At 40.5% G+C, this 14744-nt stretch overlaps 1 protein-coding gene across 2 annotated transcripts; it reads right to left on the bottom strand.

The window, feature by feature from the left end:
• Positions 1-1676: 1676 nt before the first annotated feature.
• LOC133904112 (ent-copalyl diphosphate synthase AN1, chloroplastic-like) lies at positions 1677-11157 on the bottom strand. Of its 2 annotated transcripts, none has more exons than XM_062345599.1 (15): positions 10888-11157; positions 10321-10428; positions 8572-8678; positions 8141-8441; positions 7851-8034; positions 7534-7748; positions 7298-7418; positions 7060-7172; positions 6332-6558; positions 5509-5624; positions 5298-5396; positions 4966-5202; positions 3941-4067; positions 3611-3856; positions 1677-2126 (listed from the first exon to the last, which is right to left on the bottom strand). In XM_062345599.1, exons 1-15 carry the CDS (start codon positions 11015-11017, stop codon positions 1902-1904), a joined length of 2556 nt encoding a protein of 851 aa, XP_062201583.1. In that variant the 5' UTR covers positions 11018-11157; the 3' UTR covers positions 1677-1901. The 2 variants fall into 2 exon arrangements, with proteins under 2 accessions (XP_062201583.1, XP_062201584.1); XM_062345600.1 differs by having other exon boundaries at positions 1678-2126; positions 10954-11157.
• Between the last annotated feature and the right edge of the window lie 3587 nt (positions 11158-14744).

Below are 14744 nucleotides of genomic sequence, written 5' to 3'. Positions count from 1 at the left end.
ACATGAGAAATGGCGCAACACAAGCTCCACCTCCAACTTAGCAGCACAACGGGACTAGGCATTGCCAACAAATCTAGCGTGGGCTCCTCTAGCTCGCGGACTGCGAGGTAGGCTCAGTTCCTTTAGCGTGCAAGACACCTTCCTCTGGTGATCCACTATTTGGAGGAGGGGATCATGTGGGAGAGGAGGACGGGGGAGAGCAAAATGAGAAAGATGTGTGGTAGAGTGAACAAAGTTTCTTAAAAATAAAAACAAAATCATATCGCTGGCCTGGTCACCCGTGAGGTATTTATCTTGTACGTGTGCTCATAATTATACTTTCGTGGAACATAATAGATAAGCAAAAATGGAAAGGCAAAGGTCCCAACGTTACTTACATAAATGTCATCATCCGACGTGGATGACCTATGGTTCCTAATTACTACAAAGTACTCAGCACACCTAAAGATTAGTTTGTTATTGTTGGCGGAGTCACATATTGTGGTGGTTCAATTTGATTACAACTCTGTTACAATAAAATACTTTGAGCCCTTTGATTCATCTTTTTTTCCTGGATACGCACAATTCCGTGTTAACTTGCGGATTTGACAAGAAAAGCAAACTTTGTACTCCTTGAAGTAAAGTAGGAGAATAGCCAAGCAATAGATGAATAAAATCATAGACAGTCGTTAAAAATAATTAGAAAATATGATGCACATTTAGGGCGTATCAATGGGGCATGGTTTCTTACAAGGGAGCTGCGGATTGTGGTGATGCGATCAGAGCCGGCGTGAATTGAAGGTGGTGATTGTGATAAGCCAAGAAGAAAATATGGTGTGTCAGCTTGTCTATACACAACAGGCATATTGTCATGTGGGCCCTATAGGGTCACATTGACTTTTAGTAGTCGGCCGCCGCACATCATTCATCACACATCCCCATCCCCACCTCCTTGTTCTCCCTCCTTCTCCCCCCCCCCCTCGCTTTCACAAGCTCTTCACCATGCCTTCGTCCTCACTCCACTTCCCTCCTCCGTCTCGAGTGGCTCCCACAGTTGTATCCACATCTGTCACACTAACCTGACATTGTCAGGCTGTCGATTTGGCATCCCCACCACCTTTGCATGCCCATAGCCAATCCTCCACTACAACGACTGGTGGTACCCCGCCCGCTGCTTGCTGCCACCACCAAGCCACACCGTTCGCTACTTGCCACCACCGCTAAGCCACCCTACTCGCTACTTGCCATCACCGTTGGGCCGCCATGCCACCCAAGGACCTCCCTCTAAGATTGATGGCCACCTAATGCCCAAACTCTAACCCCAAAACCCCCAAATCCTAACCCTAACTCACCGGTGGGCACACAAATGGTACTTGAGGCTGAAGACAAACTCGGCACAGGGGACCCACCTGGAAGTGAGGAAGGGGGAAATTCGGCTCGGGCCTGCACACATGGACGAGATTATTCCCAATTTCACTGGGCACAACACGAGATAGAAGGCAAGGAACCCACAAGAATGGACCGCCTAGGATGTGGGGAGAGAAAGGGGAAGAAAAGGTAAGTTGGGTTTTCTTCTTTTATGTTGATCGATTCCAGAATTTTGTTGCTAGTTCAATCTAGTTGAAAGATTACACAAAATTAAAAATCTAGATTTCGCATATATTACCTTTTATGAACTTGAATTGAATGACTTACTGATGTTTCATTACTCTTGATCTGTTGCTATCAAACTTTTCTTTAGATGAATCCAGAATATCATTCTTATACATGACCAATTTAGAGCTGATAACAACACCAATTCCAATTCTAAGCATCTACCAACTTACAGTTGCATGTTTCCTCTACCATTACATTTAACAGCATTTTCTGTATGTACATATACTTACACCTAACCCTGCAAATGATCCAGTAGTGAAACCTTTTTAAACAGGCTCAAACATTACTCTGGAAACATGCCTATCCATCACATATGATGGGCAATGAGTAGCATAGTAAGAGCTTTTTACAGCAGCCCATAAGGTTTGCTTGGTCTTGCAGTTATTGGTTTTCTCATCCGATCTCAGGAGGACAGATCGAGCAAGCTCTTGCATATTCAACTCAATTTCCTTGTTAATGCAGTTTATTCTTGCCTCATTCTTCTCGGTATCCTGGAAATTATATCATACTATCATTAGTTCAACATGTTGATATGTAGAACTTAGTAAAAAAATTATAATATTTTACTTTAACCTATTGGATATAAGTTCAGCCTGTATAAATTATTACAACATTTACTTATTTGGAACAAGTGAATGGTCGCATATATCATGGTAGAAGTTTAAATCGCTATATTTGTCAAAAAAAACATTATATGTTTTTATGGATATTTCATTTTTCATTTTTTTAATAATAGAATATTCAAGATCAGGGATGGCAACAGGCATAAAACCCATGGATACGGGCTATCCAAACCCATGCCCGCGAGTTAATTCTTATTCCTATGCCTGCACCCGTTATCCGCCATGGGTAAGAAATGACACCTATGCCTGCCACCCGTGGGCACCATGTATCCGTGGGCACGCTCGTATGCCTGTTAGCATGTAACATACAATGGACATAGCAAAACCATGAAGCATATAATACAAATTCCACCAATTAAAAATTCATCACACATATAATTAATATGCATATCAAATGATTAACAAGCACCTCGTATATAGTTCACACATACGACATTATGTCACATAGTTTACACATATAAACAAATAGTTCAACGCTTGTCAGGTACTTTGAGCAGGTACCTAGGCAAAGCAGGCATATGTAAGATTTTTCATGCTAGTTTTTGTATGTCCATTGGATTTAGAATCAAACCCACGTCCAAACCTGTGGGCAAAGAATATGACACAAGCACGTGCCCATCAGGGTTTTTGCTCGCAGGCACACAGGTAATCTGTGCTCATTACCATCCCTATTCAAGATCTTGACCTCTACACCTTGAGGTGTACCCAGCCATATATTCCATTTGACATGCAGCAGATAGAAAAAGGAAAAAGAACAAAAATATATACTTAATAGCTTCTAAAAATATAAATTTGTCCAAAAGTTCTATGTGCAATGAAAACATGAACCGAGGCAGGATTACTTATACATGTAAAAAAAATTATTGATGAAATTAGCAAAAGATATGAAAGTTTATTAGCTGGTAAATAGCAGGATAATAATTCATTATCTCTATATTATAATATGTTGAACTGAACAAATAAAAAGTATGATTTTGCATTTAATTATTTCTTGTTTAGGAGGGTGGAGATGCTTTGCTGGTGGTCATTTTAAGCCAGCCAGAACTCACAAGTCATGGGTAGTCTAATGTAGTCATTTTAAGGTTTTGAATTCACTAAGCCATGGCTTCGAATCCCAAAAAATTATAATGAAACATCTATATATACAAATAACTCACCTAACCCCAAACTTGAGGTTGGGGAGAACTAAGTTCTAGTCTTCAGAAGAGTGTTGAGGTGTCACAAAGTTGCATTGGGTTATGCAACCATTGGCTCAACAAATTCTTTTCTTCAAAGCGAAGAATCATAACAATCATTGTATCGCATGACTAGGTACAAAGAGTGAAAAAAAGTCATTGCAACACAGGGTTTACCTGAGATAGTGACATCTTGTGGTTAAAATTGTCACAAATAGAGCATGTGAGTTGAATAAACCAATCGCCATTCTTGTTGTTTATCACAGATGCAGCCTCATCAATTCGTCCAGCACAAATCTCAATAATGTGAACTAAAAGCAAACATGTTTGCGAGTCATGAACCATGTACCGTGGTTCCATAACACTAGATATATTATATTTGTCATCTTCTTTATTTGTCTTTTGCATCAGCCATTCAGTCCACTAGAAGTGCAGATAAAGATATTAGAATGATTGTTGCATAAAACAATGTTATTACTCACAAGGGAGCATTCCTTTTTAACTTACTGCAAGTCTCAAGAGATTGTGGATGTAATTTTGCCTTTCGTGAATTGGTGTTGCTTCTTGTGCCAATAAATCAGTAAGTTGCTGAAGTGCCCTCACAAGAATATCATCTTTTGAATTTCTTTTAAGCCTGCATGTAAATGAATCTTTACTCAATTTTTTATATTATATAATAGTTGTTGTAACAAAAAGGGAAGATAGATGTTAGAAGGATGACAAAAAGGGAAGGTAGATGTTAAAAGGAAATAAATATATGTACTAATAAATGACTTAACAGTAGCATGCACATCTATTAATCACAGGCATGTAGATAAACTATCTTATTTGCACAATCAAAGATATGATAGTAAAGCACGGGGTATTACAATTATAACATATATAGCAGAAGAAGACATCAACGTTAAGAAAATAAATTTCAGCTTTAAACATATACAACCTTTACATTGTGGTTCTAAACTCGAAAGTAGATTCAAACTTAAGTGGCATGCCAAATTAGACACCAAAGTAGCAAAGCAATCCACATGGTTTGACATGTATGTCTATCAGGGTAGAAAAGAAAGCTTAAATGGTTTGACACATCACTACTGATCTTAAATTGTGTAAAAAAACACCACACCATCTTTGCTGCTTTTGTAATATATGTAAGTAACTAATGCAAACTAGTGTTAACCGATATAATAAAACAAATGTGAGAATTCCAAGTTAAAAATTGAGAGAATTGTACACGTTTTGAATATCAAAGATCGAGGATACAATTCACTCTTGCATAATATTGCCGTTTACAACTATCGCATACTAAGTAGACCAAAGTGTATGTAAATAATAAAACCTAATTGTAAAAATGATCATCAGATATATTCATCATTTTCATTGTCTATTATGGAAATTATCTATTTTATTACTCACTTTAGTTTTCCATTTTGCTTATTAAGAGACAAAACATCAAAGTGGCATTGAAAATAATACCATGCCACATGATGATTCATACATGGATATAATGGTCTATCAAGTTAGGCTGTAGTACTCACCATGATACATCACTTTGTTCATAGAGACAACGCACAAAATGTTCCAACCTTTTCTTGTCCGACAAATTGTTATGAAGATGAGTAGAAATTGTGTTGGCAAGCAATGACACTCTAGCCCATGCAAGCCGCTCAGCAGCACGGCTTGGTTCAAAAATGCAAGCAGCAGCTAGAAAATAAGCTCTTAAAACATCTTCTGGTGACACTCCAAAAGTCTCAAGGCCATTCTCAATGTACCACCTAAATATAGTGACAAAAAATTATAAAGTTTAGCAAAATTTAATCTTAGAAAAATGAGATGTATGAAAAATTAAAACTGAACTAATAGTACATACATTTGAATACCATTCCACTCAAGCTGATGTATAACTTGGCAACGGTTGAAATCCATTCTTGCCAATTCAAAATATTCATCGTTATTCACAAGAGGCATCCTGCCAAAATCCATCCTCACATATATAGGTAAAATATATCTTTTACTTTCATTAATGTACTATGGTCTATGGACCAATTTTTGGCTCTGAAGTACAATCTATGAAACATTACCTGTATAGAGTCTTTCCGATCCAGACATCATCCTTACCACCATATTGATCTAGGTAGGTTCTTGCCTCTACACGTGGCAAGCTTGAATACCAAGGAAAGTCTAGTGTATATTGTACCTATTGATCAATATCAATATCAATATCTTTGTTGGTACATAGAAGGCTAAAGCTTTTTAACGAAACAATATAATAGGTTAGAACTTTGTAGATAACACAACATCATAATAGGAAACAAACATGGGCATTGTAGTTGGAGCAAACAGTGATTGCACCAATGCACTAGCCAACATGTATGTAGCATCAACTCCATTGTTTTACAAGAAGGCTGACATCCTTTTGTTGTTTTGCACATCCCCATCATTTTTATCTTGCTTGGCTTGATTCCATTGTTTTGATTGACTTAGGTGTGATGATATATTTTTAGCTAAAATGGTGTAGTTCTATAGATCAGCTAAGCCTAACGCAAATAAAAAACATAGTAGTCGTAGATAAATATTATTAATTTGCAGATCAATGGTTATTGATTTGCATTATTTTTGACTCGCCAATACTAGTCCAAATAGGATAAGATGAACAATCCTTGAATGTTTGTACTATAGTAGCTCATTTTAGTTACTTCTAGTATTTCAAGTATTTTTTATATTTCCTATGATTTGAATATACTATTAGCTCAAAATGTTCTAGTATGCTATGTATTATATATAATAACAAATAAAAAAATAAAGATGTGGCATAAACCCTGACAAAAAACACCATTTAACTTGCAAGTCTATTCACTCTGCAATCGATCTATGATCATCAAATGCTAGAATGGATTGGATTACCTCGCCAACTAGATCCTTAGCAATGATCCATTTATCACGGAGCATGCCACGGGCTTCTCTTTGTCTGAGAAACTCGTATGAGAAGATCCTAGCACGGTGCAAAACATCCTCCCCTTGAAAACCTATCTGAGCTGCTCTATTGAGATTATACATCCCAGTGACAGCTTGAGTTGATTGCCCCACAAAACAAAAGAACTCCCCATCCTTCTCAAAATTCTTAAACACACCTACAAAAAACAACACCTATGTTATCGATGCAATAACTTTATGAAATCTATAAGGTATACGCAATTCAATGGGGAGAAAATGAAATAGTTAAGACATTTATAAACTGTTTTGTGCATATAGTCTTTGGTTGCTATATAATTTAAGAAACACAAAAGAAAACCTGATTGGCACACACTAATACCCCATTTCCCACTAATGACCAAGTTTATGCACCACTTGTCATCATTTTCTATCTCACCCAACATAAACATGTGACACGACCTATTGTCACTTATTGCCTTTAGCATACTCAACATAAAGATGGTTGGATAACTCAAAAGTGTTTACTATGACTTCAATAGTTAGACAGAGCATTTCCCCCTAAAAGTAGTTAGATGAGCATTGATTGGTAAATAAGAAAACTTGTTATTTATTTGATGATTCGGCACAATAGCCTATTTTGGTTTGCACTTAAGATAATCTACAGAGATATGTTAGCTAAAAAGGAATGGGTTTTGTACTTGGTGAGACAATATATCCATGAAGCCGTAGTAGTCGGAAAGCCATAGCCGTGTCATCCACATCTTTTACATTGGAGTTCCTAGCCCAGCAAATCCCTTCTTCAGACCAGTGCCTACAAAATGAGAAGAGAAGTCGAAGAAATTCCTCAGAAAGTGCTCATTGTAGCTAAGTGTTAGCATGCCATATCTTCAGATGTGAAACAATAATATTGAGAAAAGGGATCGCAGAAGCCAAAACCTGTTGACATAATCCATGCATTGTTTAATCTCTCGTTGGAAGTAACGCGATATCCCGAGACGCTCTAATCGATCAACGACCCAAATGTGCTCAAAAAGATCGACAGGATAAACATTGGGGACTGAAATGGCGACGACAAACAATTCGAGATGAGGAGAAGACACATAATGCCATCTAATCTTGTAGACTGTGGTACATCACTAACAGTCATCTATTCTCTGTCGTGAACCTCTTACCTCCCCCGTCGAATTTTTTGACTATGCTATCGATATATTTGAAGCACTTCTTGTCACCAGTTTGCATAAGAGCATATGCAGTAGCTGAAGGAGAATACAGGAAGGATCCATCACTTGATTGGAGATTTAGAAGCTTTGCCCAGTCCAGATCAGGCATTCCTTCAAGGCTGTGCAGAATTGATGTAGGAACTCTATGCATCATGTCCTTTGGGATCCTACAACACGGCACCAAAAAGAATTAGAAATGAAACTTGGCAAAATTTTCCAAGGAAAAGAACAGCTAGAGTGTCACACCATATTGTATTGGATATATATACCTCTTCAGCTTGATATCTCTGTTAGAGTATATGCTCTGTAAAGCAGGATGATCATATGGGAAGTCAATGCCCAAGCTCCTAGCTGTCTGAATGAGAGAAGGGAATGCGATTTCGAAGCCGATGGGCATCAACTCTTGCTCTTCCTCTGCTAACCTCCACATGTTCTCATGGAGAAAAGAGAGTCCTAAAACAACAAATGCACAAGAAACAAACAGCACACATTTAGCAAGCAAAGATCACACTCATCTTGGTTCACTTGGAAGTTGGAACTACCTGTAATTTTACAGTACCTGTCTTGCATTTTTCAGACTCAAGAGACCATTTTGTCAGTGCAACAACACAGGCAAGGGTGTTTGCCATACGGTCGTAGGCAGAGAACAAGGCCGAATCGCCCCAGGAGCCGTCAGACAGCTGGTTGTCGATGATCCAACGGACGGTGGCCGGGAATTGGGGGCCCTCGCCGCCGTCCAGCTTGGGCACCAGCGCGACCCAGGCCGTGTCATACGCCGAGATGCTGATCTCCCCGTCGTTCATTGATCTTAGCATTGCCCTGACTCGATCAATCAGTGGCTGCAAGTCCGTCCCATCAGCCTGATGGAAATAATTGTCAGCAACAACTAAGAAATTAGCAAGTAATTATCCAAATCTCTAGGCACCAGGTAACAAATGTAAAAGATCATTCGGAAAAACGAAAGATAATATCTGGAAGAAGAATATTCACCTCAGGCGTCACTTGGTACTGGTAGTCATCAAGATCATGTGGTTTCCCAGGCCATTTTGCGATTTCAGTCTCGCTTTCGATGACGGTGGTTTGGAACCCAGAAGGTGCTGCCAAATTTAGTTAGTTTCCTTCAAATTCAACACGAGTACACATCACAACATTTCTTTCTGTACATATCTATAAGTATGCCGCATGAGACATAAAAGAAACGTGAACTTGGTCTGAGCAGAGCAGTGCCATCCAATGGCCATTACCAGCTATCACGTTTCACTCTTTACTGCACAACTTTTACCGGTAAAAGTACTGTGCACTAGATAGGAGTCCGCGTGTTCTTAACTTCCTCAATTCTTTTGATTATAACCGATCGTTTTCTCTATTTTGTGAGTACGTGATCTTGCCATAAAGACACCGTACCGCTGCTATCGACTCCAATCTGATCCTGGCCTTGTGCCAAATCTACGAGTTCTTGATCGAATATTTGATTGTTTTATTCGTAACCAAGTAGCTGTTTGGCTAAAAAAAGAATATGTGGTACAAAGAGAACAAGTTCCCATAACATCCATACATAGATACCGTGGGATTGAGTAAAGTTCGCTAAGGATTTGGGCTCAAAAAAGAAACAGCACAATATTGATAGTTACAGAAAGATCAATCGTACATCAAGAATCTTACTTTCCCAGTCAACTGTTGAACATCATTATTTTGCAGTGTCTTACTGAAAGTACCTTTATATGTAGTACTAATAATAGCGTCACCATACTTTCGGTAACTATTGGCTGTCAAGTCAAGCGTAGCCTCCATATGCTATTTGTATAGCTAATATATATTGTCCGGTGATGCTTACTGAATGCGCAAGCGCAACAAAGCAGATGACGTGGATTCTGAACCCAGGCCTGTTGCAATTCTTTAAATTTGTTTCGAACATTTCAGCATGAAAGAACCAATTGTGCTCCCATGTTACAGCTACTAGTTATTTCCTGCACATGTTAGGTCCGAAAATGAATGTGCACCTGATGTCTTAGAGAGAGAGAATGTTGCAAACACCAGAGTGGTTACTTATTTCTATTTGTTTGTACTGTAATCAACAATGTTATAGTTTCCCATAATATTCTATGGGACGGTGATGAGATCCTAGCCATTGATCGCCAGGGTAGTCTTAGTGAAAAAGAGGGTTAACCTCGTATAGTCAATTAGGAGAAAGAAGCTTGTATTAAATGGCTCTCTCTTTTTGTTTTTTCCTCGCATAAGATTATGCTATACGCATCATTATATTAAGAAGAATTAAATATTTATTATAGACACTGAAACAACACAAGTCCAAGAGCACCGGAAAGCTTAGGAATGGAAACAAAATTCATAGGAGAATCCATTAAAAATTTGAAACCAAAAAATAAGAAAGAAGACACATTGCTTTGACTTCGAATATTGAAATTCGAGAAGTGGTTTCGGAATTCCTCCGCCACGTTCTTGTTTCCTTGCGGTTCGATTTTAAGTAGAAGGCCTTTTGAGGACAGATGTACGTAAGCTACCGTATATATGCAAGTACACATCCAATGAAAATTAATTAGTAGATGTTGATAACCATGATCATCAATGTCTTTCTTTTTTGCCCCCGCAAAAATATTCTTTCTTTTTTGTTTTTTGGGAAAGTCCAAGTTGCAGGTCGTCATGCATATGCATGCATGCTGCCAAATTAAAGAGACAAGTGCATGCAGCGCAGAGAGAGCCAGAGAGAAGGCGATACGATACCTTGGGCATGGGATACCTCGTCGGCGGCGTGCGCTTGGGTCCTCCTACACCCGGCGACGCGCGTGCCCCGGGGCCCCGCCACCACTTCGCCGCAGATACGGCATGATCCTGATGGAGTTGCAAAAGGCAAAAGGGAATAATGGTACGTGAGCGAGAAGAAGCAGACAAAGCAAACTCGCCTCGCCTCGCCTCGCTCCTCAGTGTCCTCATGCAGGCACAAGAGTCCAGGGCCTGTTTGGCAGCTAGAGTCCCGGCATCTCCAAAAATGTCGAACCAAATAAACCAAAAATGTCGGCGGTGCTAGAGTCCCGGCATACCCAATTTTTTTTTATAAAATTAGGCAGATGAGGTACAACCATGACGGTGGTCCCAAGGTCACGTGGTCCCTCGTTTATGACTGCGGCGTGTTCAGACGAGAGACACGTACACAGCGGCGGAGCGAGAAGGGCTCAAGCCTCTTACCGGCTGCCATCTGCCATCTGCTATAGCCTTAAGCCCACCTCTATTTATTTATTTTTAGAAGAGAAGAAGAGGAGAAAGATAAAGTAGAGGGTTAAAAATATTAACCTTCTCTCAACAACTTCGCTGAGTCCGCTGCTGCACGTACGGTACGGTAGGAATAACGGAGCTCACCTTTCGCGAGAGCACACCACCGCGGCGACCCGCCGACGAGGGCCCGCGGCGAGTGGATCTCCATGCCGGCCGTCCCCCGGCCCCTTGCAATGCAGGCACGCGCCAGCACCCTCCGACGACCAGCCGGCAACGGCGTGCGTGTTAGTGGCGCGTGCGGCTTGTGCCTCCAGCGAGGCAAGGATGACGCAAAGCAGGGAAGCTGGCTGGGGCTATTAATAGCCGAAGCAACAATGGCAAGTTATCATTGGAGGGGGAGAGAGAAAGAGAGGTGCATGCATATATAGGAGAGGAGAGAGAGTGTGATGGCTCACCTAGGAGAGAGAAGGGAATGATTCCTGTGAAGGGGAGCTCCCGCCAGTGAACAAAAACCTTGAAACGTTGGCTTTGTGAAACGGGTGGTGCACGTGAGACATCACGCATGATACCCTCTGCCATCCGTCCAGAACTTCACGGAATGAATCAATCAATCAATTCATTTCTGGAGAAGATTTATAAATATTTGCAAGGAGTAGCTTTTCCTTTTTGTGTGTGTTTGTTTTAGGTAAAGGGCTTCGCAAGTAGTACCAACGCGAGCTAAATAAAGCGACAAGTGCAGTGCAGCACAAAGCCGGCCGGGGCACCCCACACGCGCTGCTGCACCTTTCTTTACAGAAGATACGGCATGGCCCCGACTGAGTGAGTCGCAAAAGCAAAAGACCTACCCGCATCAAGATATGTACTACTCCTAGATAGATAGGCTCATAATGCATCTGATGCCGATTTTGTGTAAGATTGGAGACCGTTTACAACTGTACCGATTATTAATAAGATTGGAGACCGTTTACCGGGGTGAAAGGGCATACTTTTCTCATAAGTGGGATGAGAAACTTTAGGCAAAGCTGTATTATCCTCACAGCCGACTTACCATTTGATGGTGCTTTCCTATAAAAAGTGGCTAATTTTTTTTTTTACTGAATTAGAAGAGCATTCCTGCAGAGAGATGATGATCTGAAAAAAAGTAAATGAAGGGTATTGCTTAGTCAACTAACCAACCGTGAGCAAACCGAATCAGTTAGGAGGGTTTGGGATCATGGACTTGGAAAAGTTTTCGAGTGCCATGAGGCTAAGATGGCTGTGGTACCAATGGATTGAAGAGGAAAGACCATGGTCAGGTATGCAATTGTCATGCGATCAATTAGATAGGGTCTCTTCATGGCCTCGACAAGGGTGATCATCGTAAGTGGGGAAAAAGCGCACTTCTAGCAGGATAGCTAGCCAAATGGCCTCGCACCAAGAATCATCGCACACAAACTCTACAAATTGGCTAAAAGAAAGCATAGGACAATCAAGTCAGAGCTTGATTCAGACAACTGGATAAAGGGGTTGCGGTAATTAACGACTCACAAAGATCTGTTCCAATTCATTGAACTTTGGACGCAGTTTCAGGACATGACACTCAACCAGACTGAGCAAGACATCATCATATGACGTTGGACAACAAATGTAGTGTACACAACGAAGAGTGCATACAACATCTAGTTCACAAGTGCTGTTAAAAAATACAACATGTGCTCTGTTTGGACGGCAAAAGCAGAACCAAAATGAAATTTTTTCTCTTGGGTCTTGATGCCAGGAAAGATCCTCATGGCTAACAACTTAAAAAAAGGAATTGGCCCAATGATCCGATATGCCAACTTTGCAAATCCGCGCTGGTAAAGTTGGGGCACCTAGCCAAGGAGTGTCAATTCACCCAACAAACTTGGGTGTTCATGGTGCAATGGAACCAATGGCTGCAATTACCAAGTCTAGCGCAAGGGATAAGCTACAAAGTGTGGTGGCATAAGGCGAGAGCAAAGATTGACAAAGCGTAGCGAAGAGATTTCAATGGTGTCGTGTTGTACTTTTGGTGAAATATATGGAAGGAAAGAAATCGAAGAATTTTCCAGTCAAAAGAGTTAAATTCCTTCCAAGTGACGACCGTGGTAAATGAAGAAATAGATCAAAGGAAGTTGGCCTTTGGTGAATTCTTTTGGTTTTTGCCTGAGCTGTCAAGTCCCCCCTTTGAGCTAGTTGTTTCCCACACTGGGTAGTGTGGATCAACTTTATTTTTTATTGTGCTGAACCTTTTTTCTCTCCTTCTAATAAATCTCGGTCAATCTCATGCTGTCCTTTCGAAAAAAAAATATGTCTGGCTCAATTAGTTTTGGTAATGCGCACATCAAATCCGGCCTGTCTAGCGTAGTAGCGGTAGAACTCATACACTTTCATAACTTTCAAAATGCAGTTCTTCTTTGGGCACTATTATTGTTGCCAAGGAGGGGTCCTGAAAGACATGTTATATAAATTTAACATACATAGCTAATGAATGTCATCAGATAACCACTTCACCCAGATACTCATGTTATAATACATTTGCTCAGGATCAGATGTAATCATGACCGTAGGAGAGATTGCGTGAGGCGTCCCAATTGTTTGTCCATGCAGGCTCCCTGCCGCATCCCAACACCATGTACTTCTTGAAACTCATTTGATAGTTGAGGGCCTACTGTTATATTAATATTGTTATTTGGATCCTTAGCGACAACATTCTCGTCCATATCTGCAAGACAAAGAACAAGTTGTAATAAAATATATATGGTTGCACACACGGCATATACATGTGGACATGGTTGCAGTCTCATTGTCGAATGCGTTCGTCGGCTGACCAATATGAGATTACAGAGAGCTAACCAGTTAACTGCGCGTTCGTGTGCTCGCCGAGTTAATAGCCTGGCGCGTTCGTGTGCTCGCCGCGAGATGCTCGGAGAATGCTAACAAGTCTTGGTTGAGACGTGCGTTCGTGTGCTGAGATCACTGAAATCAGATAACCACTTCACCAGTCTATATATATATACATACATACATATACATACATACATACATACATATATATATGTATATATATATATATATGTATATATATATATAGACACACACATACATATATGCGCACGCCGAGACATGGGCGGTGGAAGTGGGGACCACCTTTCGCAAGAATGCACCGCCGCCGCTGCGATCCGGGCTCCGGCCGGCAGCGAGTGGGGGCTCTGTGGATGTGCCAACAATGTAGACGGTGTTTTGAAGAACTTGAGTAGTCGCGCGGAGTGCTTCTCAAAAACCTTATTCGTCCTCTCTCAGTGCATGATCTCAAGAGCAAGTGTTTCAGAGACATGCTCTCTCGGTTACCGGTGCACGTTGATGTCGGGATGGAGTAAACTACAGTGGCAGCGTAACAACGAAAGAAAGAGACAAAAACCCTAATTTTTATATAGACTCATGTAATAAGAGTTTTCCCAAATTGAGAGCTACTCTCATTAGTAATCTATCTTCTCCCTCTAATGAGGTGGGGTCCATAGACATATATGGAGAAAACTCCTCACCTCCACCTCTATTAGTAATATGGTACTAATAGAAGGTGGGTCTCATCATGGGTCGTCTCTCCATAATATGAGCCTTTAAGATTTATTGAGAATTATTAAAATTATATAGATCCCTATAATTCTAACAACCCTCATTAGATTTCAAAGTCCCATAGAGATTTGCTTGTTTCCCACTGATATACGATATATCAATGTTTCAGTGGAGACTGTTAAGTTGAACATCCACCTAGAATATCAAGCTACACTCATTCACAATTTGAACAATGGACTACGCCTTTAATTGTAAGTTTTGTGCAAACAAGTTTCACAAGAGGTCGCAACTGATACTTGACTACCTATAGGCTACTCCGCGGTGGAGCATTTAAGTTATACTCCTTGATCTCTTTATGAGTT

The sequence above is a fragment of the Phragmites australis genome, chromosome 21, assembly GCF_958298935.1.
Source record: "Phragmites australis chromosome 21, lpPhrAust1.1, whole genome shotgun sequence".
Taxonomy (NCBI): domain Eukaryota; kingdom Viridiplantae; phylum Streptophyta; class Magnoliopsida; order Poales; family Poaceae; genus Phragmites; species Phragmites australis.
This window is presented reverse-complemented; position numbering and strand designations above follow the sequence as displayed.

Excerpts from the sequence above, each read along its gene's own strand:
- LOC133904112 (XM_062345599.1), bottom strand. The coding sequence starts at position 11,017 with ATGGAGATCCACTCGCCGCGGGCCCTCGTCGGCGGGTCGCCGCGGTGG. Across the intron at positions 7,173-7,297 it reads TGCATGGATTATGTCAACAG|GCACTGGTCTGAAGAAGGGA; the intron begins GTTTTGGCTTCT and ends CTCATTTTGTAG. Across the intron at positions 2,127-3,610 it reads ACAAGATGTCACTATCTCAG|GATACCGAGAAGAATGAGGC; the intron begins GTAAACCCTGTG and ends TATAATTTCCAG.